At 35.0% G+C, this 24,030-nt stretch overlaps 6 protein-coding genes across 7 annotated transcripts; 4 read left to right on the top strand and 2 right to left on the bottom strand.

The window, feature by feature from the left end:
• Positions 1–2,185: 2,185 nt before the first annotated feature.
• On the top strand, positions 2,186–9,883 carry LOC119632771 (dedicator of cytokinesis protein 7). Of its 2 annotated transcripts, XM_038025844.1 has the most exons (12): positions 2,186–2,294; positions 2,436–2,523; positions 2,925–3,103; positions 3,164–5,640; positions 5,717–6,303; positions 6,376–6,482; positions 6,536–7,625; positions 7,739–8,602; positions 8,663–8,843; positions 8,896–9,445; positions 9,510–9,548; positions 9,706–9,883. In XM_038025844.1, the coding sequence occupies exons 1-12, from the start codon at positions 2,254–2,256 to the stop codon at positions 9,725–9,727; spliced, it is 6,225 nt and encodes a 2,074-aa protein (XP_037881772.1). In that variant the 5' UTR covers positions 2,186–2,253; the 3' UTR covers positions 9,728–9,883. The 2 variants fall into 2 exon arrangements, with proteins under 2 accessions (XP_037881772.1, XP_037881773.1); XM_038025845.1 differs by having other exon boundaries at positions 9,510–9,882.
• Positions 9,884–10,566: 683 nt separating this feature from the next.
• Positions 10,567–14,159, bottom strand: LOC119632772 (ATR-interacting protein mus304). The gene is made up of 4 exons (XM_038025846.1): positions 12,166–14,159; positions 11,621–12,098; positions 11,365–11,544; positions 10,567–11,307 (listed from the first exon to the last, which is right to left on the bottom strand). The coding sequence occupies exons 1-4, from the start codon at positions 13,963–13,965 to the stop codon at positions 11,039–11,041; spliced, it is 2,727 nt and encodes a 908-aa protein (XP_037881774.1). The 5' UTR covers positions 13,966–14,159; the 3' UTR covers positions 10,567–11,038.
• A 327-nt stretch (positions 14,160–14,486) lies between these two features.
• On the top strand, positions 14,487–15,706 carry LOC119632773 (DNA-directed RNA polymerases I and III subunit RPAC1). The gene is made up of 2 exons (XM_038025847.1): positions 14,487–14,735; positions 14,793–15,706. Exons 1-2 carry the CDS (start codon positions 14,539–14,541, stop codon positions 15,646–15,648), a joined length of 1,053 nt encoding a protein of 350 aa, XP_037881775.1. The 5' UTR covers positions 14,487–14,538; the 3' UTR covers positions 15,649–15,706.
• Positions 15,707–15,847: 141 nt separating this feature from the next.
• On the top strand, positions 15,848–16,541 carry LOC119632777. The gene is made up of 3 exons (XM_038025850.1): positions 15,848–15,957; positions 16,008–16,069; positions 16,126–16,541. Exons 1-3 carry the CDS (start codon positions 15,936–15,938, stop codon positions 16,531–16,533), a joined length of 492 nt encoding a protein of 163 aa, XP_037881778.1. The 5' UTR covers positions 15,848–15,935; the 3' UTR covers positions 16,534–16,541.
• A 226-nt stretch (positions 16,542–16,767) lies between these two features.
• Positions 16,768–18,028, bottom strand: LOC119632774 (eukaryotic translation initiation factor 3 subunit I). Its single transcript, XM_038025848.1, has 2 exons — positions 17,935–18,028; positions 16,768–17,765 (listed from the first exon to the last, which is right to left on the bottom strand). The coding sequence occupies exons 1-2, from the start codon at positions 17,935–17,937 to the stop codon at positions 16,791–16,793; spliced, it is 978 nt and encodes a 325-aa protein (XP_037881776.1). The 5' UTR covers positions 17,938–18,028; the 3' UTR covers positions 16,768–16,790.
• Positions 18,029–18,131: 103 nt separating this feature from the next.
• Positions 18,132–19,399, top strand: LOC119632776 (protein SCO1 homolog, mitochondrial). Its single transcript, XM_038025849.1, has 3 exons — positions 18,132–18,795; positions 18,852–19,060; positions 19,123–19,399. The coding sequence occupies exons 1-3, from the start codon at positions 18,369–18,371 to the stop codon at positions 19,279–19,281; spliced, it is 795 nt and encodes a 264-aa protein (XP_037881777.1). The 5' UTR covers positions 18,132–18,368; the 3' UTR covers positions 19,282–19,399.
• Positions 19,400–24,030: the final 4,631 nt, after the last annotated feature.

The raw sequence follows: 24,030 nt of genomic DNA, 5'->3' as shown, positions 1-24,030 counted from the left end.
TCCTAGAATTATTTCATTAAAATATTTATTTTTGATTTTTTCTATACATATAACATAGCTTCGATTTCGTAGACCTGCACGAACATCTTGCACGTTTAAAGATTAAAAATTTTAAAACTAATTATTATCGCTGTTATGCTTGACATATCTATAAAGTATTAATAACGCGTAGGAAAGTATACAGAATATCTGTCGAATACTACTTAAGAAGTGATAGAAAATCGCAGGCAAGTATCCAGAATCACAGAGCTTTGGAGCTTTAAACGGTCTAAAATCTCACACCATGATGTAGTAGTACACAGAGAGACTCTGAGCGACTGTTAACCCAAACGTTTCTAATGTCGTTTAATGTCTGATTAGTGCATAGGGCTATGTGGAACTAAAGGCATAAAAAGCCGCTGTATAGAACTTTAGACTTAGTACAAAACCCAGTCTACGATTTATCAGAAGACGATCCTCCGCAGATTGCTGCTAAGAGAAGAAAGACAAGTTCAGAATCATTTTCTGAATCGATCGATATAATAGAATGTTGCACTATCTTAAGTTCTTCCGAGGACTTCTGTTACATACAAACCGCACATAAACTTATAACATAAGTTGTGTAGAGTATAAAAAATGATCTCGCGCAAGCCAAAAATGAATTCTTTCGATAGTAATTAGAAACCGCTTGGGTGTCTTTTCAATGATCGTATAGTTGTTTACATTTTTTTCCAATTACTTCCATAAAGCGACCACAAGAAGAAAGGATAGCGCGTTTTCCTCAACTTGGCATTTCTCGTATAGCAGTCACAAATACACAAAAAATGTATAAGTTATGAATATTCTTGATGAATGTGAATTTGTATTGTTGATGTTGTTGGAATTTTCGAAAGTGCAAAAATTGAACGGATAGTGTATCATCTCTATGTGGATTTATAAGAATATGAATATGTGCACACGTCTAATATAATGAAAAAAAAAAAAAAAACTATTATAATAATGCTATGACAATTAAACATGACTTGACTTGGTTTCTAATTTATAAAGAAGGAGTTAAGTTAAACAATTCTCTCAGAGATTTCTATTCAAATTATTTTGCGCTATCATCCAAACTAACTGAAATTGACGCTTTAATTAATATTAATTAAGTTTAAATTGAAAGTTTTTGAAATTCATTTGATTTGCTACCTCTTATAAATATAGCTATGTGTATGTATGTGTGTGCGCGTTTATAATTATAGCTCAAAGCTCATCTTTTTTTTGGCAGCAAAACCTCTTAGAGAAATTCGTATATGTACATAGAAATGAATATACATATGAAATATATATATGCATATATATATATATATATATTTTTTAATAAATAACATCATTAGTTTAGTTCACCCATTCGAGGATGATGTACTATAAATATTCACCTTAAAAATAACAATTAATGATCTCCTAATCTAGTTATACATAAAGGTAAGCGTGCGCACATATATGCAAAAAATAAAGGTACCTAAAATGTCTATCTAACTATCTATGTTTTTTGCTTATAAAAAATCTTCCTTTCACTTCGCTAAGCACTTCAACGGTGGGCGAACACATGACAGCGAAAAATTGGTGATTGTATATCGTTCGATCTCTATATAGCATCTGACAGTCACGTTTATAATCAATATTTATTACTTTTATTTTGTTTTCGTATTAAATTCGTTTACTTTTCTGAACAATTATCCAACAGTTCCATTCACGCTATATTATAATCCAGATAGATCCAATTTAATATAATTAAAATTTCCTCACTAAGAGAATAAACAAGAAAAAGATTTTCCGTCGACTTGATAATAGCAATCAATAGTTACTTGAATAGGAAATTAAGGAGCTACGTACAAATTTCCATACATGTTTACAATAAAGAATTAGTTGCGATCAGGATATTCAGGTTGGATAGAACTGTTTATGAAAATTGAGATCTCAACATTGATCCAAACTTGCTTTTATTTGAAGAAAAAAAAACAAATTTTTAGTAATTTAGGACAATCGTACGTGCTGTCAACGAAGGTGTTAAATCAGCTGTGTTCGCATAGAGCTGCAAGGCTTCTTTCTACTGCACTTTTTCTAGGATTATTCTCACATCACTTGTCTAATGAAATGTCACTTGTCTCTCTCTTTGTTTTTCAATGAAAACTAAATAAAATAAATAAGTCAACATCGATAATGTTGAATTTTCCAAAATATTTACCAGAAAACATAATAAAATTTAGTAAAAACTAAACATAAACCATCAAAATGTCGAATACGCAGCGTTCTTTTGCCCAAAAGTTGTCGAAGTGGGTGCAAATTATTCGAAAAATTGCATAAAATGTCCTTTTTTCAAACGGGGCGTTTGCTTTACTTTTTTTTTTTTTTTTGCTTATTTAAGAAGAATTGGAAAAGTGAAAATTTTTTCATAATTTTTTGCAAATTTACAGGACTCATGCAACGGATGTGCGTAAAAATGTGGTCAATTGTCACATGCACACGAAGACGACCGATACCTCGTCAATGTGTTCATCAACGGTAAAGATCTCTCTGCATTACCTGTGTTAATATTAATAAAACTAAAAATCTGGCGCTGTTAACATTGACTAGCCATAAGAGAAAGTTTTCTTGGCGATGAGAACTGAGGGTGAAAAAGTAACGGAGATTGGATATGTCAATTGATTTAATTTACTGAAGACTATTGTATATTCATGCAAATATCAGATATAATTGGGTTTCCGATTATAGCTTACAAAGTATTAGCATAATAGATAGTTTTCTTATTATTATTAATTAATGGGATAGTATTTGCTTTCTGAAACTACACTAACGCAACACAACTGCTTTTACGAGCCATTTAAAAGATATATCCAAAAGCTGATGTGATGGGCATTTTAGAAGTGAAAAAAACAAGATAATAAGTTGTTTTCTTCTCATAGCTTTCTTTGACTGAACCGGTTGAGCCATTGGACTATGAGGAATTTCTAAATCAACATATGAATATATTAAATCGAGACCCCTTGAAGCATATATTAGATTTTCCTCCAGCTGATGTTACCGTCAAGACTGTGCCACGTAAAATCCGAACTTTGGAGCACATTACGCCCGAGGAAAACATGTAAGCTTAAAATCAGTAAAAACCGAAAGTGTATTTATAGACCTTTTCGAATATTTTCAGCGCTGATTTGCCTCAACATGTACAAGAATGCGTTAACTGTTATGTGCGTCCTTGGAAAGTTGTGGAATATGCTCAACGCCATTATTCCAGCTCTTGCTGCACTCGAGAACGTATTGATCGAGGCACAATCAGCCCTTCAGCATATCAACAAGAATTCGAAATTGATAAAGATTTTGCTTCATTCGATGAATCATCGCTGACTGACCACAGCAGCTGCACACCCAGTTCACGTCAATCAATAGCAAGCCTTTCTTCGGTGAGCTCTTGTACTGATACTCTCACTCCACGTGGTTCCTGGGCTAGTTTCGATTTGAGACGATCCATTAATGATCCTTTAATACCAAGTTTATTGGATGATTTACCACCCGAACACGTTGACCAAGCTAATGAGATAAAAAGACAAGAAGATCGGCAAGAAGCTCTATTCTCTCTGTATCCAGAGGCAGAAGCTGAAGATTTGATCGAGAGACGTTTGCCGGCAGAAATACCTATTGAGCACGTTGGCCATAGAATTTTTGTCAAATGTTTACAATTGCGTTTGGAACTAGAAGTTGAACCAATATTTGCCTCCATGGCCATATACGATGCTAAGGAGAAGAAGAAAATATCTGAAAATTTTTATTTCGACATGAATTCGGACTGCTTAAAACGCATGCTAAGTTCCCACGTACGATGTGCTGATGTCAGTACACAGAGTCGGTCTGCTATTTTCGAAATTAGTTATCCTAGCAATGATCTTTTTTTGGTAATACGCTTGGAAAAAGTTTTACAAGGCGACATAAAAGATTCGGTAGAACCATATCTCAAAGACGATAAAGATAAGTGCCGTGAAAAAGCCAAACAAAACGCGGCTGATTTCTGCGAAAGATTGGGAAAGTATCGCATGCCTTTTGCATGGACTGGTATCTATTTGACCAATGTGTTTAATGGCGACAATTTTGAGGGCAAGGAGGGAAACTGTGCTACATTAGAAAGAGAAAGCGGCGGCGGTTCCTTATCTGCTGCAATTAGTTCTAACAGTTTGGATCGCAAGTCATCTACTAGTAGCTTTGATCAGTTGCGACGAAAAGCAAATGATATGAGCGGAACTTTAACACGTCGTGGATCTCTAGAACGCAAAGAAAAGCGACGATCTTGGTCTCCTGATGATTTCGCTAATGTAATCGAATCATTTCGTCCCATTACGATAACAGTATCCAGTTTCTTTAAGCAGGAGGCAGATAAAATGAAAGACGAAGATCTTTATAAGTTTCTGCTGGAATTAAAGAGACCCAGTTCGGCGATGAAAAAATACAAATGTATACCAGGTTCAATAAGATTAGAAATATCTCCGTGCCCAGAGGATATAAAAAATGCTCTTACCCCTGACCTAGCTAAGGTTTTACCCTTTGTTGATGATAATACGAGACCAATAAAGGAGATTTTAGAACTTCCGCCTATGGCTATTTATAATCCCCACTATACATATCGTAATCTGGTGTTCGTGTCTCCGAAAGAATTGAATTTCTCCTCACGTGCAGGGTCAGCAAGAAATATTGCTGTAAAAATACAACTGATGGCTGGTGAAACGCAAAACGATGCGATTAACGCAATATTTGGGAAGTCATCTAGCCCTGAATATTCCACTGAAGCTTTTACAGCGGTTAATTATCATAATAAGTGTCCAACATTCTATGATGAAATTAAGATTGCCTTGCCAGCGAATCTCAAACAAAATCACCATCTCTTTTTTACTCTATATCATGTGTCGTGTCAGAAGAAGCCTCAAGAGACGCAAGTGTCCGTGGAAAGCCCTGTTGGCTATACTTGGCTACCTTTATTGGAGGATGGGAAATTAAAAGTGGGAGAATTTCAATTACCGGTTATGGTGGAATTACCCCCTGAAAACTATTCGTTTATACCGCCAAATGTTCATTTACCCGGGACAAAATGGCTCGATAATCATAGACCAGTTTTCACCATTACGATAGAGGCAGTAACTTCAGTGCATACATTGGACGCTTACTTGGATCGTTTCTTTTTAATGTGCGAATATTTGGATTCACGGAAAATACCCGCCCGAATCGGCGAAGCGAATATGGAAAACGAAATGAAAAAATGCTTACTAGACATAGCCAACGCAGAGCGCGAACATTTGGTTAAAAATCTACATTTAGTTTTGGATAAATTGATCGAATTGCTAATCACCACCTACAAGATAGGTGGTCAAACTTTGTCTTTGGGTTCTACTGTATTTGAAGTGTTGTGCTTGGTATCGGCACATTTGGCGATACTAAGCGATGATTTAATAGTTGATCAATACGGGAGACAGACGTTACTCGCAACATACGTGCAATTTCAAAGTAAAATTCCTCATCCGTTTTGCAACAAGCGACGCATAACTTGCAGCCGCAGCAACAACGAAGAAATTAACACTACGTCGTTTGCAGACACTTATAGTTTGTATGACAATGTGTTAACCGGACGCAGCTTAGATCGTAAGGCTAACTGCTCCAATTCAATCTGCTTAAATACTGATTACTTAAAAAATATATTCTATTTTACGATATTTAGAAATGACTGTGGAAATGTCGCCAACATTTATAGGACGTGACGGTCAAATACGTCTTTTACATGAAGAGCTGGCACTTCATTGGGTAGTGGCAAGCGGTCGTGCTGCTGAACTGGGAATGAGCAATTCTTGGTTTTTATTCGAACTTATCGTTAAATCTATGGTAGAGCACCTGGATTTGGCCCGCTGTCTACAAGCGCCCCGTAAACAAAGGTTTCCTCACCAATTCACCGATGACATTTCCACTTTAGTTCATCTAGTTACCACTAAAGTTGTTGGCTACCATAGTAGTGAACCAAAATTGGCTCAATCATTAAACGCTAGCCTCAGTTTCTTCATCTTCGATTTATTCAGCATTATGGACCGTGGTTTTGTATTTGGTCTCATTAAAACTTACTATAAAGTGCTAATATCGAAAAACGCTTCTATACCGGATTTAATGAATTACAAAATAGATTTCTTACGTATTGTATGTAGTCATGAGCATTATGTAGCTCTAAATTTACCATTTGCTACGCCATACACTACAATCTCGGCTCCTTGTAGTCCAACGCCAAGTACTACATCCAATCACAGCATTACCTCCTATGTAAGTTTTATTTGAAGAATCCTTACTGAGATCAAAAGTTCTAGAGCGATTAGGGTTTTTTTGCTTTCTCAGAGTTCCATTGAACGAGCTTTACATGCCGATTTGAGTATAGATTTCAGGCAGCAACATTTCTTGGTGGGTTTAGTTCTTAGCGACTTGGCTACCGTTTTGGAAGTTCCGTAAGTCAATCACAAACACTTATTTTTTCCGATTTTCAAAAGTTAATTTGCAGGAATCCACAGCTTCACGGTAAAGCTATACGCTGCATACGGAATCTAATGACCTCGCACGACTTGGATCCTCGCTATAGCGATTGTGAATCGAGAGCTCGCGTCGCCTCACTCTATTTACCCCTGCTCAGCATAGTTATGGATGCTATACCGCAATTGCATCAGTATTTGACCGATAGCAATGATCGGCTTCACAGCGTTGGTCTACTCGACGACTACCAGGGACCGCATTCGACTGTAGCGACCACCACTATTAGCCCTGAAATAGCTTACGCCATTTCCGGTTCACGTCCTTATGCTTACATGTCAGATCAAGTAAAAAATAAATCACCTCTAAGCAGTGAAAATACTCGCCACTTGCTCGCTTGCTGTGTATGGATTTTAAAAAATTTGGAGAAGACTATTTTGTATCGCTGGCTTTTAGGGCTTTCGCCGCATCGCGTTCATCAAATGCTGCAAGTTTTAAACACTTGCATACCTTGTTTCGAATACAAAGGTCAAAAACGCTTGCCCGTCTTAAAACGCAATACGCAGAGTTTCCGCAAGCCTACAGATCTCAAAGAAAAGCTTGAGGAATGCATACGTGGTACTAACTCAGCACGGTATGATTTAATTAATCGGCGTAAAGATCGTAATTCCACGGAGAAATTCCGCTGGCGGAAAGACCAAATGCCTTATCGAGCTCAATTTTATGATACCATTACGAAACAAGATCCTGAACTCGAACTGAACTACTACATCGAGGGATCCTTGGCAACCGAGTGTACTTTAATTACTTTGGATTGCTTGGAAATAATAGTGCAGGTGGCCACTAATTCGGAAATACATCATAACTTATTAGGCACCGTTCTAAAAGTGCTGTTGCATGCATTATCCCGCCATCAAAGCACTTTGGCGTTAAAGAACCTTTTCGCCTCGCAAAGGGCTTTAATTTTTAAATTCCCGAATTTACTTTTCGATGAGGAAAACGATATTTGTGCTGATTTATGTTTGCTACTATTGAAGCATTGCGGTTCCCAGCTGCCGAACATTAGGTCACAAGCAGCCGCATCCTTATATCTATTGATGAGGCAAAATTTCGAAATCGGCAATGTAAGTTGATTTCTGTCAGAATGCACGGGACTTTTGTAAGATTTACTTAGGACTAAACCGACCTCTGTACCAATTGCACAATTCGTTATAGTTTTGATTCATTTTTTTTTCAGAATTTCGCCCGGGTTAAGATGCAAGTAACAATGTCGTTATCTTCATTGGTTGGCACTAGCTCAGTATTTAGCGAGCAAAGTTTACGGCGAGCTCTAAAGACAATATTAGTTTACGCTGAATCTGATACCGATTTGCAAGACACGTCATTTCCGGAACAAGTGCAAGATTTATTATTCAATTTGCACATGATTCTGTCAGATACTGTGAAAATGAAAGAATATCAAGAAGATCCCGAAATGTTACTTGATCTCATGCATCGCATAGCCAAAGGTTACCAAAACAATCCTGATCTACGGCTGACTTGGCTTGAAAATATGGCCAAAAAACATCGCGAACGTTCTAATCACACGGAGGCCGCCATGTGTTTCGTGCATTCAGCTGCCTTGGTAGCCGAATACCTTAGTATGCTGGAGTCACAACCTCACCTGCCAGTGGGAGCGGTAAGTTTTCAAAAGGTCACACCTAATGCTTTGTTGGAATCAGCGGTTTCTGACGACGTTCTTAGTCCCGGAGAAGATGGCATTTGTTTGGGTAATCATTTTACTGAGTCGGGATTAAAGGCTTTGCTAGAAGAAGCGGCCAACTCATTTCAGATTGCTGGCATGTATGAAGCAATGAATGAGGTTTATAAAATCTTAACACCGACATGCGAAGCCAATAGAGATTTTCAGAAATTAGCTAAAATTCATGGTAAACTGCAAGAAGCTTTCAATCGTATAGCGCAGCTGCAAGGTAAACGGGTTTTTGGTACCTACTTTCGGGTCGGTTTTTATGGTTCGAAATTCGGCGACTTAGATCAGCAAGAATTCATCTATAAGGAGCCTACGTTAACTAAACTACCGGAGATATTTAGTCGTCTACAGGTATGTTTTTGCATTGAGAATGAGTATATGAAGGCTCATCATTTATTTGAAATTTGATAGAATTTCTATGCTGATCGTTTTGGTCCAGATTCAGTTCACATTATTAAAGATTCCAATATGGTGGATGTAAATGGTTTGGACCCAGATAAGGCGTACATTCAAATAACTTATGTGGAACCCTATTTCGAAAATTACGAACTCAGACATCGCGAAACGTATTTTGAACGCAATTTCAATATAAGTAAGTTGGATGTGTTTTATTTGATCTGATTATAATGATTGATTTTATTTAGAGCGTTTCATTTATGCCACACCTTTCACGAAATCTGGTAAAGCACACGGCGAGTTGCACGAGCAATGTAAACGTAAAACCATTTTAACAACGGCGAATCATTTCCCTTACGTCAAGACACGTATACAAGTTATTAGTCGTCAAATAATTATATTGGAACCGATTGAGGTAGCCATTGAAGATATACAAAAGAAAACTTTAGAATTGGCTGCTGCGACCAATCAAGAGCCGGCCGATCCCAAAATACTGCAAATGGTTTTGCAAGGCTGCATTGGAACGACGGTAAATCAGGGGCCAATGGAAATGGCGACCGTGTTTTTGTCAAATCTTTCCGACGGCGTCAGCATACCCACTAAGCATCAAAATAAGTTACGTTTGTGTTTCAAGGAATTTTCGAAACGTTGCACCGACGCCTTGAAGAAGAATCGCAATTTAATCTTATCCGATCAAAAAGATTATCAACGAGAGCTAGAACGTAACAATGAACGTTTCGTAGAACGTCTAACGCCATTGATAACGCTAACAGCTACTCAGGCACTGGGCGTTGTCAAGTGAGTTCCATTTGCAAAAATTCAAGATAGCGTTAAACTTTTGCTAATTAAAATATTCTTACAGAGCTAATGCTAATAATAATCGTGGCACTCCTTTGAAATGGTAAATTTATTTGTTTCACGACAATTTTGATTCAATTCTTTACTGACTTTTCATGTTAAAAAAAAAGAAAACTAATCTTTGCATCATTTTTCCTCAAATTTATTTTATGTCTGTTCAACGGGATGTTATTTAAACTATTTACCATTAATACTTGTAGCGTTTCGGATTACTTTAAGTAATTTTTCATTAAAATTAGGCATGTTTCTTAATAATTTCTATATGATATTTTATTAAAGAATTTGTACTTACACATTTTGCTTTAGATATATAAACGAAAAAAAAAAAAGTAAGCGTACAATGTATTATCAGCGTAGCACTACAAATTTGCAATTTATGTACTCGTAGTTTCTTAGTGGACCATATATAGAAAAATAAATCAAAATCCTTAGAAAGTTTTAATTTTAACTTAAAAAAAAAAATAAAGGGAATCTTGCACATCGTACAAGAAATATATCAGTAAATTTATTTAGAGCCTAACCCCATGTCTTTGTAAGCTTTGTAGAGAGAATATCTCTGCAGAGGTTCATACACATCAGATTTATTATCGAGAGAAAATAATGAAATGAAATGTTAACGATAATAATATTTATTTAAACATTTTGTATACGTTTTTCTAGAAATCTTAATAATAATAAAAGAAGCATTAAAAGCTCATATTTATGGTCTTAAATACTTTTGTACTTTTTACACACATAAAAATACTGGAAGAAACACTAAAAACTAAATGCATATTATTAGGAAAATAATAATTAGGCACCGTGTCTGTTCGTTCAGAGCATATAAAAATTGCATATTTGAAATTTTCGTTTACTCTCAGGTACTAATAATATCTCCACTTTTCACGAACGCCTTTGTTTGCTTTTAATTTTAATGGTCGTAAAATTAAATTAGATTAAATGTTTGGCTACGTTCCTAAGCTTTATCGTTTTAAAGTTACTTTCCATTTTTTCAGCGTATTCTAGTCAAACACGATCAGTCTCTAACCGTTGTTTTTAAATTTAAAAGTTATTTACTTACTTACTTTCTTTACATTATTTGCAATTTCGTTTTATACTGTGTATTACGCTATAGGAAATTGAAAAGGAGCAATAAAGGCCATTTGTATGTTAGCATTTTTAAAAGCTAGCCGGGTAAATTTCCGACCGTTTGTATTACATAAATTGGGAAGATTTGATCGTCTTGCTACACGAACGCATTATGAAATGTTTACTGTGAACTCGTTGGACTTTAGCAAAACAAACTTGCCTCTATTAATTTCGCTGAAAGAGGATCGCAGTTTGCATAAGCCTGGTACACTAACAATCCACCAATGCATAAAAAATGATGAAAAAACAATGCTTGCCGTAAATACTAGAATAGTTAGTAGTAATAACAAATTCCATTTTGCGGGCAATTCCAAAAAGTGAATTACATTAGTTACGCATTTTCAGGCACCTAAGTTTGCTATTTGATTTAATTGCTTGTTAAGCGAGAGTGTGATGATATCTAGTTTAATACCATTTATTTCGATCAAAATCGAAGGCATAACCTTTCAGGCTAACAAAGTAAGTCTCTTCATCCGCTGCTCTTTCAATTAATTTCAATTTCTTCGCATGCTCTGCGGCTTCTTGTTCTGTGTTGGCGATTTTTAAACGACTAACATCATCGTTAGAGAATTTCTGCCATTCCGACAAGTCAAGGGCTATGTTCGCGATATTCGTTTCAATTGTTATATCCGTGGGCATGATATGTGAAGTCCGTAGTTTTTCCAAAAATTTCACTACATTAAAATTATTATTATTATCGATCTTAGAAAAAAGAAAAAAATTTTACATACAACTAATGTCAGTAAGTTCCAAAATTTTGGAATTTGTCGTCAGCCATTGACAAATCAAGTGCAATTGATGTTTAGTGGTTTCCTCAGATTCGCGGAATAAACACGTTAGGTAGTTATCGCAGAATATCAAATGTAAAAGCTGAGTAACGATGATGGAAATCTCGGCTATCTGAGGGGTTACTACACAAAATTTTAGAAATGCTTTATGTGAAAATACGAACGAAGGGTTTCTAAAGTACAAGTAACTTAAACTTACAATATTCCTTCTGATGCAGTTGCCATTGTCTAAGCAATTGATAGTACAAAGTGACCACGCTCAAGCATAACTTTGTATAGCATTCGCATGTGTTCTTCGATTTCTGTTTATTTGTCTGTTGGCCATTTCCATTGCTACTACTACTGGTCGATGGAATTTCTATACGGAAATTATTGAGAGTCGATGGTTGTGGCGTAGTATTATTTTCAGAACTTTCAAATTCCACTGCCATTCGTCCAGATGTATTTGGAATCTCTTGATTTTTGCCAATATCATCATCATCATCATCATCATCATCATCATCATCATCATCGTCATCATAGACGGGTAAAAGTCTGTGAATGAAATTTGGCGGTTGTATGAAACAACGATATACAAATCGGACATGTCTTAAACAAATTTCCGATAGTAACATAAAATGTTCCTTAGGCAAAGGAGAACATAAAGGGAAAGCTATTTCCAAAAGTCCACAATAAACCTAAAACATGACAAAGAGTTCCTCAAATAAAAGTGAGCAATTCAAGACTTAAAATTCTTTAGTTTACCTGTATCAGACAAGAATCATTTGTAAAGCGATATGTCGATCTTACTCGATCAGCTGCAAAAGCCGATTCCGCACTATTAGTGCATAAGAAATTCAACGCTTGGGGTAAATGGTGAGCACATTGTGATAAGCCCGACGAGATTTCGCGAAAAATCCATGGACTAGGTCGGGTAAATACTATGTGCTTCATTAAACATATTATTAATTCTACGTAATTATCTTCAAAATCGCTCGGTATATGTATCAATATGCTATTAACTAACTGGGCTAAAGCCTCGATTACTCCAAAATGTTCACAAATTTCACGAGAAAACCCCAACTTGGCCACCGCCTCCACCGTTATTTGCAGCAGATAATACTCGCCACGCTTGCATTTAATCAGAGCCAGTGATAAGGCAGGAACAAATTTGCAAATAACTGCCAAAGCGGCTAGATAACGTCTTAAACTTAATGCTTTTTCGTTTTCATAGTATTCGAGGGGTCTTAATAAATTTTTACTATCCCTATTTTCTAGTTGAATGCGTTCTGAAGATTTTAAGGTGTAATCATGATAGGGATAAATGAGACAATTCTTGGGGAACTCCAAACTATGGCAGTAAGACCAAAATTCCGGCAGCACCTTACAAACGGAATCTATGCATTTCGGGACAAAATACTCAGGAAGATTGTCGGCATCCAACAGTTGCAATTGAGCAGTTAGAGTTTGAATGTTTTCTAATTCCAGTTGAAAGAGAGTACGCTGTTTTTTCCAAGTACCCTTCTCTAAGGCGGGTTCGTAGAATCCAGGCGTTAAGCAATCTCTCATTGAAAATGTTTCTTTTACAAGTACTTGAAAATTTCGCATTTTGAATTGTCGGAGTTCTCGCTTATTAGGTATCGTTTTAGATGTAGAGGGAAGAGAGCGAACGTCTTGCTGTAATTTTTGGGTTTCACCAGCAAATTTGATCTTGATTTTCGAACATTCCACTTCTTTCAAACGTAATTCCGTTTCTTTTAGCTCGACTCTTTTAGACAACTGGTTTATCTTAGTTTGACATTCACTTTTGGCCGCCTCTACACTGACAATTTTTTCCATTTTTAAATTTTGCATTTGTTGTTTCAAATGTCGCAGTTCGTCTCGTAGCAAAGAAGCTTCACCATCCTGGCATTCCAATTTTGCTTTGTTCTCTGTGAGATCTTTAGCTAATCTGGAATTTTCCTTTTTCAGGGATTCGACCTTCTCCGTTAAAAACTTCATTTGTCTTTCTGAAGCCAATTGACGACGAGCCATACTCTGCGAAGCCGGTAAAGAAGATAACGGGAGGGTGCTTTGAGATAATACAAACTCGGTCAAATTTTCACTTTGTTTTGGTGTCACTGCTTGATTTTTCGCATTTACTTGCGTTCCTTCCGATTGATATGGCCGCAATAGTGAGGCTACAGGCTTTTTAAATGTCTCATCATTCGTTTTAGCCACCATATCCAACAATTTATCGTCATCGTCTTGAAATAATTCAGTGAGCAAGTCCGTCTTTGGTAATGTTTTTTGGGTACTTGTAGACGCCTCCTTTGAAAACCCGGTAAAAATGATTTCAGTTTCCGGCACATTAATCTCTACTTCCGACTTTTCTTCAGCTACCGCAGCTTCAGCCTCTTGAGTGGCCATAAGAATGACGTCGTCATCGTCATCATCCCAAAAAGCAGACTTTTTCGGACTGCATTTAACAACAGCCGCCGGACGATTTCTGCTAATACTTATGTCTAACTTCGGCTTCTTTATTGAGCGGCCGAACTCTTTCATAGGTTGAATGCGTTTGGCCATAATTCTTCCCTTAACTAGCTATCCGCACAAGTCATAAATTAACAAATTTATGCCTTCATAAATAATTGAAAAGATTATATATATTTTCTTTATTTTTTATTCTTGTTCTTCTTTTTAAACGTTCACCGAGTCAATCACAGATGATTCGTCGCTCTATACAAAAGCAGGGTGTCAACACAAGTTTCTTTTACATTCCTTTTTTTCGCGGAATATATCTATTTTGAGATAGAATAATAATTAAAAGAACTACGAGCAAATTTTGTTAAACTTCTTATTCTATTGCTTTAGAAAAATAAGAAATACAAATTTTTTATTTGCCGCATAAAATCAACTACAAACCTCACATACTTACTTTTCAGTTTTTAATATGTCTGCTTGCTTTGCAATTTGCAATTTGTTATTGCATAATAATAATTATGTCACTTATATATTAAATTAGGACCTGTTGTAATCGACATTCGACTTTGGCTCACTTTGAAATTTGTAAACGTCTCTGCATTAAGTTTGACGGCATTGCTAAACCATAATAAATGTTTATGTGGTTTTTTTTGGATAAGAATCGTTCGCACGTGCATGTCACTAGTGATAAAATTGTCTTACGAAAATACGAAATCTTTGAAAATATCTTTAAAAATGCAAACTTCTGATGAGAGACCAAAATTATATATGGACGAGCATAAACTGAAACAGGATCCTCATGATTACGGTTTAGCTGACGATCCCTTTGACATAGAAAGCTTTAAAAGAAAGTTTAAAATCATTGTTGTGCGGTAAGTATTCCATATTCGTAACTTTATAATTTTTATTAGTTTTTTCACTGTTTCCAGATATCAAGGAAATGAATTGGAGTTTGATATGGTTGGCGTTCATCCGGGCATTGCTAATGCTTTTCGACGGCTGATGCTGAGCGAAGTGCCAAGTATGGCTATCGAGAAGGTTTACATTCACAACAATACGTCCATAATACAAGATGAAGTCTTAGCTCATCGTTTAGGTTTAATACCACTTAAAGCAGACCCACGACTTTTTGAATATCGAGGAGATGAGAATGATCAAGGCACGGAACAAGACACTTTAGATTTCGAGTTAAAGGTTAAATGCTCGCGTCGTAAAGATGTTAAGGAATCTTCAAATTTTGATTCTATTTATAAGAATCACAAAATTTATTCAGGGCAAATAAAATGGTTGCCTAAAGGGAAACAAGCGCAAATCTACAGTGAGTCTGATGTGGGTCCTATAGACGATGACATATTGATTACTCAAATGCGTCCAGGTCATGAATTAGATATACGGTTGGCGGCCGTTAAAGGTATTGGGAAAGACCATGCCAAATTTTCACCCGTAGCCACTGCTTTTTACAGGCTTTTACCGGAAGTGAAGCTAAAAAAAGACATTGTTGGTAAAGACGCCTTTTTGTTGCAGAAATGTTTTTCACCTGGTGTTATTGGACTTGATGAGAACGATCGAGCTTATGTGAAGAACGCCCGGTACGATACATGCAGCCGCAATGTTTATAGATATCCACAACTTGCAGATGCTGTAGAAATGGCACGTATACGGGACCATTACATATTTACTGTTGAATCATTAGGAGCTCTAAAGCCAGATGTTATCTTCATTGAAGCCGTAAAGTTGCTAAAGGGCAAATGCCGAAAGTTTTTGGATGAAATTGAGGCAGCATAATTTTTTTTTCCCTTCAAACCTTTTTTTTTAGATGTTGAGTTAAGATGGAAATTTCAAATAAAATAATAAATATTTAGTACATAAACATACTCTCGAATTTCATTTGGCTCTTTTATTTCCCTGGCTATGTGCATGCGTATGGAACTATTGCTCTCTCTTTCTCATCCCATTGAGTTAAGACAAAAGCAAATGTCGATAACGATAAGCAACGATAAGCATTTAAACATATGTCAAAAAAAGAAAAAATCAGACAAGGTATTGAACGCTGAAGTATTCTACAAATAAAGATGTCCAAGCATCCGGCTCCAGGTGAATTACATTACCTTAGTGTCTCAGCTTTAATTAATTTAATATTTTAGAAAATCAGCGTGTCTATCCTTCCGCTCCTCCAGCGCTTTTCAGCAGCAATGATTTCTCGCAAGTAATACAATTTCATCAAAGTGTTGGTTTATGACTAATATATTTTTGTGTTTTTAGAGGGCTCCGCCGCCCTCTTATGAGGAAAGTTTAAAGATGTCAACGCCATTAACAAACTTACCTTCTCCATATTACGCAGGCCAAGGAGTTCCATTGGCGCCCGGAACATCTTATGGCTATGTCAATCCATATCAAGTTCATGTACAACAACAGCAAAGGCATTACAACCCAATGTCTACTAGTTTTCAATCAGCTTGCACGCAGCCCACGCAGCCTTCTCCTTCGAATGCCCAGGATAAAAATAGAAATGTTTTACTATTGGCCAAAGGGGCTAAATTGCGCACAGCACCTAATGGTGCTATTAGTATTCCTCCGCCTCCCCCAGGATGTGCACCATCTGCAGCCCAATTGGCTGCCATGAAAGGTCAACCTGTATTGGTCAAAAAACAAAAAGGATCCTTTTTCTAAACAAACGAAACGTGGCGTTTTTCCTTTTGAAGACAATATAACTATTACTGAGATATACAAACGGAATAAGAATAAGCTAAATAGAAGAGAATTAAAAATATCTCATTTTTCTTCTTGTTCTTGCATATATTTTGTAATTCATTTTTCTGACATACATTTCCTTTCGAAAATTAAGGCTATAGAACTATCCTTTTCATGTAAAATGTGAAATAAAAATTTAATAGCACGTGGAAACACAAGAAAAGTTTTCTGGCGAATTACTCGAATATCGGTTCAAAGTATGTACTATCGAATGTATTCACCCGCACAAAACCATCTTCTCCGCCTGAAGCAAAACTTTTACCGTCTGGATGAAAAGCCAAACTGTTTATTGGTCCAAAATGGCCTTTAAGACGAGCAAACTCCTCCTCGTAAATTAAATGGAAGAAACGGGAATCAAATTTACCGGCTTTAGTGGAAGTGGTTGTAACTTCCATTGCGTCTTGACCACCGCCCAGTACTACGTGGTCCAATATGGGACTAATCGCGGCGGAGTTTACCGGCCGCTCGGTTTTATAAGTTTTCAAACACATTAACGTCTCAGAGTCGAATAATTTAGCCGACGTGTCTTTAGATGCAGTTACAAACATCGTTCCGTCTTTGTACATTTGCATGTCATTTATGCCAGCCGTATGATCATTAACGGAATTTACTTCACGTCCTTTGCGAACATCCCAAATGGACAGTTGACCGTTATCGTGCCCAGTTATGATTGTTTCATCCAAAGGACCCCATAACATTGAGGTAATTTTGGATTGCAACATAGGGAGACGTAAGATTGGACTTTGATCAGCCGTGGTTGCGTCCACTGTTCGTACATCAATGAGGAACAATTCAGAATTTTGTCCCATAGCTTTATCGGTGGAGTAAGCAGCTTGATTGCCCGAATAACTAAAATTGCAAGTTCGCACTGATGACTTCGAAGGAATAGACGCAATAACTGTACCATGTTCTACATCCCATACTTTGGTAGTCATGTCACCAGAGCCAGTTATCAACTTTGTGGTCGTCCAATCTACGTCAAGACACCACACAACTCCTTGATGTCCATCATAAGTGCCCAGACGCTCGCCGTTTAAAGAATACCAAACGTTAGGCTTTTGATCCTTGGAACAGGAAAAAAGCAAATCTCCTTCGCGATTGTATTTAATCCGAGTTATGGAACGTTCATGTCCCTGAAGCATTAACGGTCTCTGAAATGCGAGAATAATCGTGGCTTATTATTTTGTAGGTTATGATCGCCAAGTCGACATAAACAAAAAATTTAACTACTTTAAATTTCTTATTAAACATAAACGTTTTATTTTCACGCAATTGCAAGCAAATCAAAAAATTAAACGACTATGTTTTTAGAATAATTACCATTTTTTATTTTTTTGTTAAAAAAATCTTTAATGTAAATCACAACACTACTTCCAAGTTCCTAACAAACTGTCACACAGAGTGTTGCCATTGTCGGCCACTCTAACAAACTTGACAACTAAAAGCGACAAGAAAGGAATGAGAACATGAGTTGACGTTAGGGTAAACACGCTAATCCAAATTAATTAATTAAATAACTAATTAATTAACTCAACAAATAACTTCGTGTTCGCATTAAATCTTTTTAAGACTCATCATCATATGCTGTTGACTTGCTGAATTGCAGAAAAAAGAGAAGAATTAACACATAAACAGCTGTTTTAGCTTATTCATTTAGTAGCTACAATACTATAAGATATTTACGTAAATTTTGCCGATGCGTTACAGTTTATTTTCACTCTACATATAAAAAAAAACTTTCCAAATGCGTAAAAATGTCGCGTAATATGCAACGTTTAACCGATAGCTTACGTTTACAATATATAAATTGGTGCAGGACTAGATTCCAGATAACGGGACCATGTAAGCAACAGTGCAGATATACCGCCACTGACCCTGTTAAAGGAAAAGGCCCCATATCATGGAAGAGTTTTGCGGCCATTAGTGGTCTCGGGGCTATAGGTTTGGGTTTTATGTTATATGTTAAAAGTGAGAAAGAAGAAGCTATAATGAAAGAACGTAAGCGTCAATTGGGTAAAGCTGCGATAGGAGGTCGATGGGAACTGATTGATTCCAAAGGAGCTCTCAGAAAATCTGAAGACTTCTTCGGCAAATGGCTGTTAATATATTTCGGATTTACTCATTGTCCGGATATATGTCCAGATGAATTAGAGAAAATGTCGGCCGTTGTGCAGGAAATTGGTAAGTTAAATAATGCTCTAATAAAGAGTACAATATTGAAATTATTTACATTTTAGACAAGACTCCTGGAAATCCGGAAATACAACCGATATTCATTACAGTTGATCCGGAACGCGACAGCAAGGAAGTGGTGGAGAAATACGTTAAAGAATTTTCACCGAAACTTTTAGGTCTAACAGGTAGTGTTGAGCAAATAGGCAAAGTTTGCAAAGCCTTCCGAGTGTACTTCAGCGCTGGCCCACGTGATAAAGACAACGATTATATTGTAAGTTTATAAAGTCCGCCGAAGAGCAGTGTTTTCTGTTACTAATATTTTATATTCTATAGGTCGACCATACAATAATTATGTATTTGGTTAATCCAGAGGGAGAATTTGTTGATTACTATGGGCAGACACGTGACAAAGATCAGTGTGTTTCTTCTATATTGATGAATATGGCCAAGTGGGATGCTCTAAATAAAAAATCATGGTTTAGTCAAAAATGAAAAATGATAATCTTTGGCTTCGCTTAAGAACTCGGCTAAAAGCATTTAACTTATTATTGATATCGTTTGGCACAAAGTTTAATTTGTACAATCAAATAAAGAAAAATTGAATTAACTATTCGCTGTTCATTTTTAAGTACCATTTGAAATAATTTGATTTTCTTATTTACTTTAGTTGTCAATAGTTTTACATTTTATTTACTTTTCGAATCCGTTTCTAATTTGGATATAGTCTTTTTCTGTTTATAGCTTAAATCAAACGTGTGCGTTGTGTCCGTTTTTAAATTGTCCTTGTTATAGTTGCAAATACATTATCAAAAGTTTATTTTATACATTTATTCATTTGCTTCCCCTACATAAGTGAATTCGTTTTCCAATCTCTGAAGTAAATAAAGAAAAGTGCAACAAATTTCACATTCTTGTGTTTTTGTTATTTACGTGAATCTTATCAAGAGCTTTTTCCATTTCACTGTCACATATGCGAATTTATTTACTCTCTTATGAAATCGATTTGATTTAAAAATCCTTAGGAAAATATGGTTGAAATGGTTCAATCGAGCTGGGAGAAAAAATCGAAATAAGAAATGTACGTGCTTAAAGGACAATAAAAAAGTCCAATAGTCTGATAAACTTGGGTATTCAAAGCGCACTTCTAAAATATGTGAGATGGTATAGTATAACATACACATCCTTGAAACAGGGATATGCATATTGCTAATAAACGACAGTATAGACAATTTTATTTCACGAATTATAAAGAAAAAGAAACACTACAAAGAAACAAAGTAAAAAGACGAATTTATATATTTTTTTAAATTTTTGTTTTTTCTGTGTAATATATATTTATATTTTTCTTCTTTAAAATAATTCATCATAAACTTGAAATCTATTTGTTTCTTACGTAAAAAACAGAAAATACAATTTTAAAATAAAAAATAAAATTAGTAATTTTACATACATAAATATTTTAACGCTATTGCTATTCGTTTGAATAGGAAGGGATATATAAAATAAAAATTTAAATATAAATAATACAATTTCTTTTTATCTTTATTTATTTTTTTTTTACCGTTTGTATTAACATTAAAATTTATGAGTTGTGTATATTTTGTTGCTTTTTATTTTAAACTTAAAAAAATGTGTATATATAAATTAATCTAAAAAAAAAAGAAAAGAAAAATAATAAAAAAAATTGTACACAGCGTTCCGTGTATTTATTTGACAAACTAAGAGTTTTACATGATTTTGTTATTATAATAAATTATAAAGAATGTGTTATGCTCTTAAAATTGAGTTGTTTTATCTCTTAAAGTTATTACGCATTTCGTTTTCATTTTTCCTTTTAATAAATTCTTAAAATTATGATGTGGTGTTTTATTATTATCTCTCTTAAAAATTACTAAGCAAACTAGACTACAATGGTAGCAGCGGAAAATAAGGGAGAGAGAAACAGATAGAAGTCGTGCACTGTGTATTAATACATATTTTATATAATTTCTTATTATTTGAAAAACAAAACAAAAAAAGAAAAAAGATTTTAAATACTTTTGGATCATGACGTCGTCGTCGTTGGTTTGTCTATCAATAATTTATTTTTAATCGCAATAGATCTATACATTATATCTGATCCTAACTTCATATATGCCTAAATAATCATATTTGGGAGTTTCTACCTAATTTTCTCAATTACATCCATTTTCATTTATGGGAAACGTTCAATTCAAACGATTGCAGATAATTAAAAATAAAATATATATATATATATATATATATATATATATATATGTACTTTTTTTTTTTTGCGTACACATATTGAAATAGCAAGCGATAAACCAAAACGTAGAAAAGTACTCAGCAGCTTTGTGACCGCAAGTCCAGTTGTGTCAATAAATTAATTAACAATATTAGATCGTCTCGGATCGAGGGAGTACGTTCAAATTAAATGTATAAAAAAGATGAATCCAATAAATAACTCCAAGTAAAAGAATACCCGTAAATCGCGAGACGACATGGATAGGTGGGACGGCAGACTGTCCTTTGATAGAAGTTCAGGAATTTTTGTCAATGCCACTATTCAAGTACCTACAGATTCGATATATTTTCAACGGCAAACTCATGATATGTGGATTTTCGAAAATATGTAGATTTCGCTTTTGCAAGAGCGTCGCTCGTTTTTTTTTTCTCGTAATTTCCCATTTACACGGTTTTCCAAGTAATACGAATTGCAAAAGAAAGCTTTGCTAGCAAAAATCAAACCATGTAAAAGTTGCAGCAAACGATCAAAGTGATATTCAGTCAACGAGAGAAGATCCGGATATGGATATCCATCCAATAGTAAATACGATGAGAGATAATAATTAAAGTTTTAAATAATTCTCCATTCTCTTTAGATTCGATTTTTGTATGAGATTTCAATCAATAAATGTGTAAGTTTAAGTAACGGGTAAGTAAATTGCACAAAAATCGGTTTTAAGAAAAGCTTTTGCACTTTTCCTGTTTCCAAAGTAAACAACGAGCATCTCATTTAAAATTGTATTAATTTATCCATCATTAATTCGATGGAGGAGGAGCCGGCAACCATGCAGGGGGTATAGTCGAATATATATATTAATAACATTAACATGCCTTAGATATATGACGATTAATAATGGCCATCTATCAGTCAAGCCAATGACGTATACATATATAAATAACGTAATAAAATAAACTAAATAATCGTTGAAGATGAGATTACAATCGCTAACTAATCAGGAAATTTTTTGCTATTCCTCTCATCTATTTCACTGAAACGTCAAATAAAGCAATGCTTTTTTATCATACATAGTTTTCTGGACAATCCATCTCCTGGTTTTTTAAAAGAAAGGAAAACATGGAAACATGAATTTCAGTCTGCAAATGTTCCGCAGTAAAAAAAAGGACATTTCGACGCCATTCTTTTTAATGATGAATAGCGTTGTTGTGCAATGTGCATTGCTTGCGAAATGAAAGCACTTCACTTCCAAAGACCACCAACCGCAGTCTCCCCTACAATTTAAGCACTTTTAGCATCAAAATAATTCTTCTCTTTTGTAGGCGTATAATAAATATATATAAAATTAAAAAATAAACTTATGGGCACTTGCCTTTGTAAATAGAGGAAAACCTTTAATAAGCTTACGATTATGTTTTGCTTATAACTTATTGTTATAGAATGGAAAACTGTTTGATTTGCTTTATATTGTTAGCACAATCTAAATGGATTTTTCTTTCTTTTTTTTTTTTTTTGTATTCATAATAAATCCTTTCTCAAGTCGCCTTACTTTGTGTTATCTTGTCTTCGAATTCTTATATCCACCGCAGAGAGTGTACACAATAAAGAGTACATAGTCTCGATTAGTTCAATGGAATAGTGCAGCACTTTGCTGCTGCTCTTGCCTAGCCGGAGAAATCACAATTATAACCTTGACAAAGTTCTTGAGGTCATCTAACAATTTGTAAAGTTTTCTCGATTTTCTCGTATTCCCAAAATGATCTGTTGTTACCTGTTAAAAACCTCAAACATCTCTGAAGTACGAAAAATAGTCACATCAATCCAAGGATTCAATTAAAATGTACTTAAGGGGGGAAAAATGCCAAAGGCAATGAAAACTAATTTGAAGTAATATGAGCTAATCGTAAAATCAAACATTGTAAAAAGGCTAGCGGGGGGCATTAAAAAGTTTGGTGCAAACCGAACACAAACTCCTTCAAACACCTCAGCTAGGCCAGCTGCTGCTGTTACAAAGCCGCATTAGCTCTGTAGGGCGGCTTTGTAAGATGGAAAGCTGCATCGAAGCAGGCACACATTATAAAAAAGCTAGTGGTGGGCAATCAAAGAAGAAGGTCTGCGTAAACCGAATACAAATTCTTTCTTACATTCATAATATTAATAATTGTATGAAAAGAAAATTGTTATTACTTTTCTTATTAAACATATATCATTGCGTTTTAATTCTCTTGTATTTGGTTTCTCTCGTACCAGCGAAACTATTGGAAAGTAGCTAAGAAGACGGATTGAATGGCACTTCTGTTGTAATACAAATGTTGATATAAAAAAGTGCTGGAAATTAAAATTTAATTTTTTTTTAGAAATATTTATCATTTCTCGAAAATTCAAGGCGACGTTTTAAGAACACATGTTAAATATAAAAAAGAATTTGCAATGCATTTTTTTTGTTTATTTTTTTCTAAATGAGAAAAACATTAAGAGAACTTTCTATGTATGTGTGCCTTCGATTTTCTTTGCATTGAAATAAATGCCTTAGGAAGGAAATGTAATTAAAGATTATTGGGCCACTCGTATTTTCAACAATATTCGAATAGAATATCACATCATTCTCTTGCGCAACGATTAATGGTTATACAGTTTACTCATATCGTAGGTGAAATCTAAACAGAAAATTGATTACCATTTTCTCTTCATGTTTTCTCATTTTTTACTCATCCTTTTCTTTTTCTTATAAGGATACACATATATATACACATATATGTATATATATATATATATATATACTTTCTTTCAATACATTTGTTTTGAACGTTCGATCAATTCTCGATGTATCAGAGTTGTTCCGCACAATAATCGTTTTTGGCATCCTGAGCTATTATTGCTCATTTTATTGGTTACCATTTTAATAAAAAATTCCTCACTAACTGATTTGCCATTCCCACTATCTACATTAGAGCTCTTATTTTTGACATCTTCCGTCGTCTTTTTTCTTTGAAGGAAGA

Source organism: Glossina fuscipes, unplaced genomic scaffold (genome assembly GCF_014805625.2).
Source record: "Glossina fuscipes isolate IAEA_lab_2018 unplaced genomic scaffold, Yale_Gfus_2 2, whole genome shotgun sequence".
NCBI lineage: Eukaryota > Metazoa > Arthropoda > Insecta > Diptera > Glossinidae > Glossina > Glossina fuscipes.
The sequence above is the reverse complement of the archived record's forward strand: the minus strand, read 5'-3'. Positions and strand labels throughout refer to the sequence as shown.

Bases quoted from the DNA above. Each gene is read 5' to 3' on its own strand.
- LOC119632771 (XM_038025844.1), top strand. From the start codon at position 2,254: ATGTCGAATACGCAGCGTTCTTTTGCCCAAAAGTTGTCGAA. The intron at 2,295-2,435 runs GTGGGTGCAAAT...GCAAATTTACAG, and splicing joins TTTGCCCAAAAGTTGTCGAA to GACTCATGCAACGGATGTGC. The intron at 6,483-6,535 runs GTAAGTCAATCA...GTTAATTTGCAG, and splicing joins GCTACCGTTTTGGAAGTTCC to GAATCCACAGCTTCACGGTA.
- LOC119632772 (XM_038025846.1), bottom strand. From the start codon at position 13,965: ATGGCCAAACGCATTCAACCTATGAAAGAGTTCGGCCGCTCAATAAAG. The intron at 11,545-11,620 runs GTAAGTTTAAGT...AATTTTGTGTAG, and splicing joins ACTGCATCAGAAGGAATATT to TAACCCCTCAGATAGCCGAG. The intron at 11,308-11,364 runs GTATGTAAAATT...ATTTTAATGTAG, and splicing joins GGAACTTACTGACATTAGTT to TGAAATTTTTGGAAAAACTA.
- LOC119632773 (XM_038025847.1), top strand. From the start codon at position 14,539: ATGTCACTAGTGATAAAATTGTCTTACGAAAATACGAAATCTTTGAAA. The intron at 14,736-14,792 runs GTAAGTATTCCA...CACTGTTTCCAG, and splicing joins TTTAAAATCATTGTTGTGCG to ATATCAAGGAAATGAATTGG.
- LOC119632777 (XM_038025850.1), top strand. From the start codon at position 15,936: ATGTCCAAGCATCCGGCTCCAG. The intron at 15,958-16,007 runs GTGAATTACATT...TTAATATTTTAG, and splicing joins GTCCAAGCATCCGGCTCCAG to AAAATCAGCGTGTCTATCCT. The intron at 16,070-16,125 runs GTAATACAATTT...TTGTGTTTTTAG, and splicing joins GCAGCAATGATTTCTCGCAA to AGGGCTCCGCCGCCCTCTTA.
- LOC119632776 (XM_038025849.1), top strand. From the start codon at position 18,369: ATGTCGCGTAATATGCAACGTTTAACCGATAGCTTACGTTTACAATAT. The intron at 18,796-18,851 runs GTAAGTTAAATA...TTTACATTTTAG, and splicing joins GGCCGTTGTGCAGGAAATTG to ACAAGACTCCTGGAAATCCG. The intron at 19,061-19,122 runs GTAAGTTTATAA...TATATTCTATAG, and splicing joins ATAAAGACAACGATTATATT to GTCGACCATACAATAATTAT.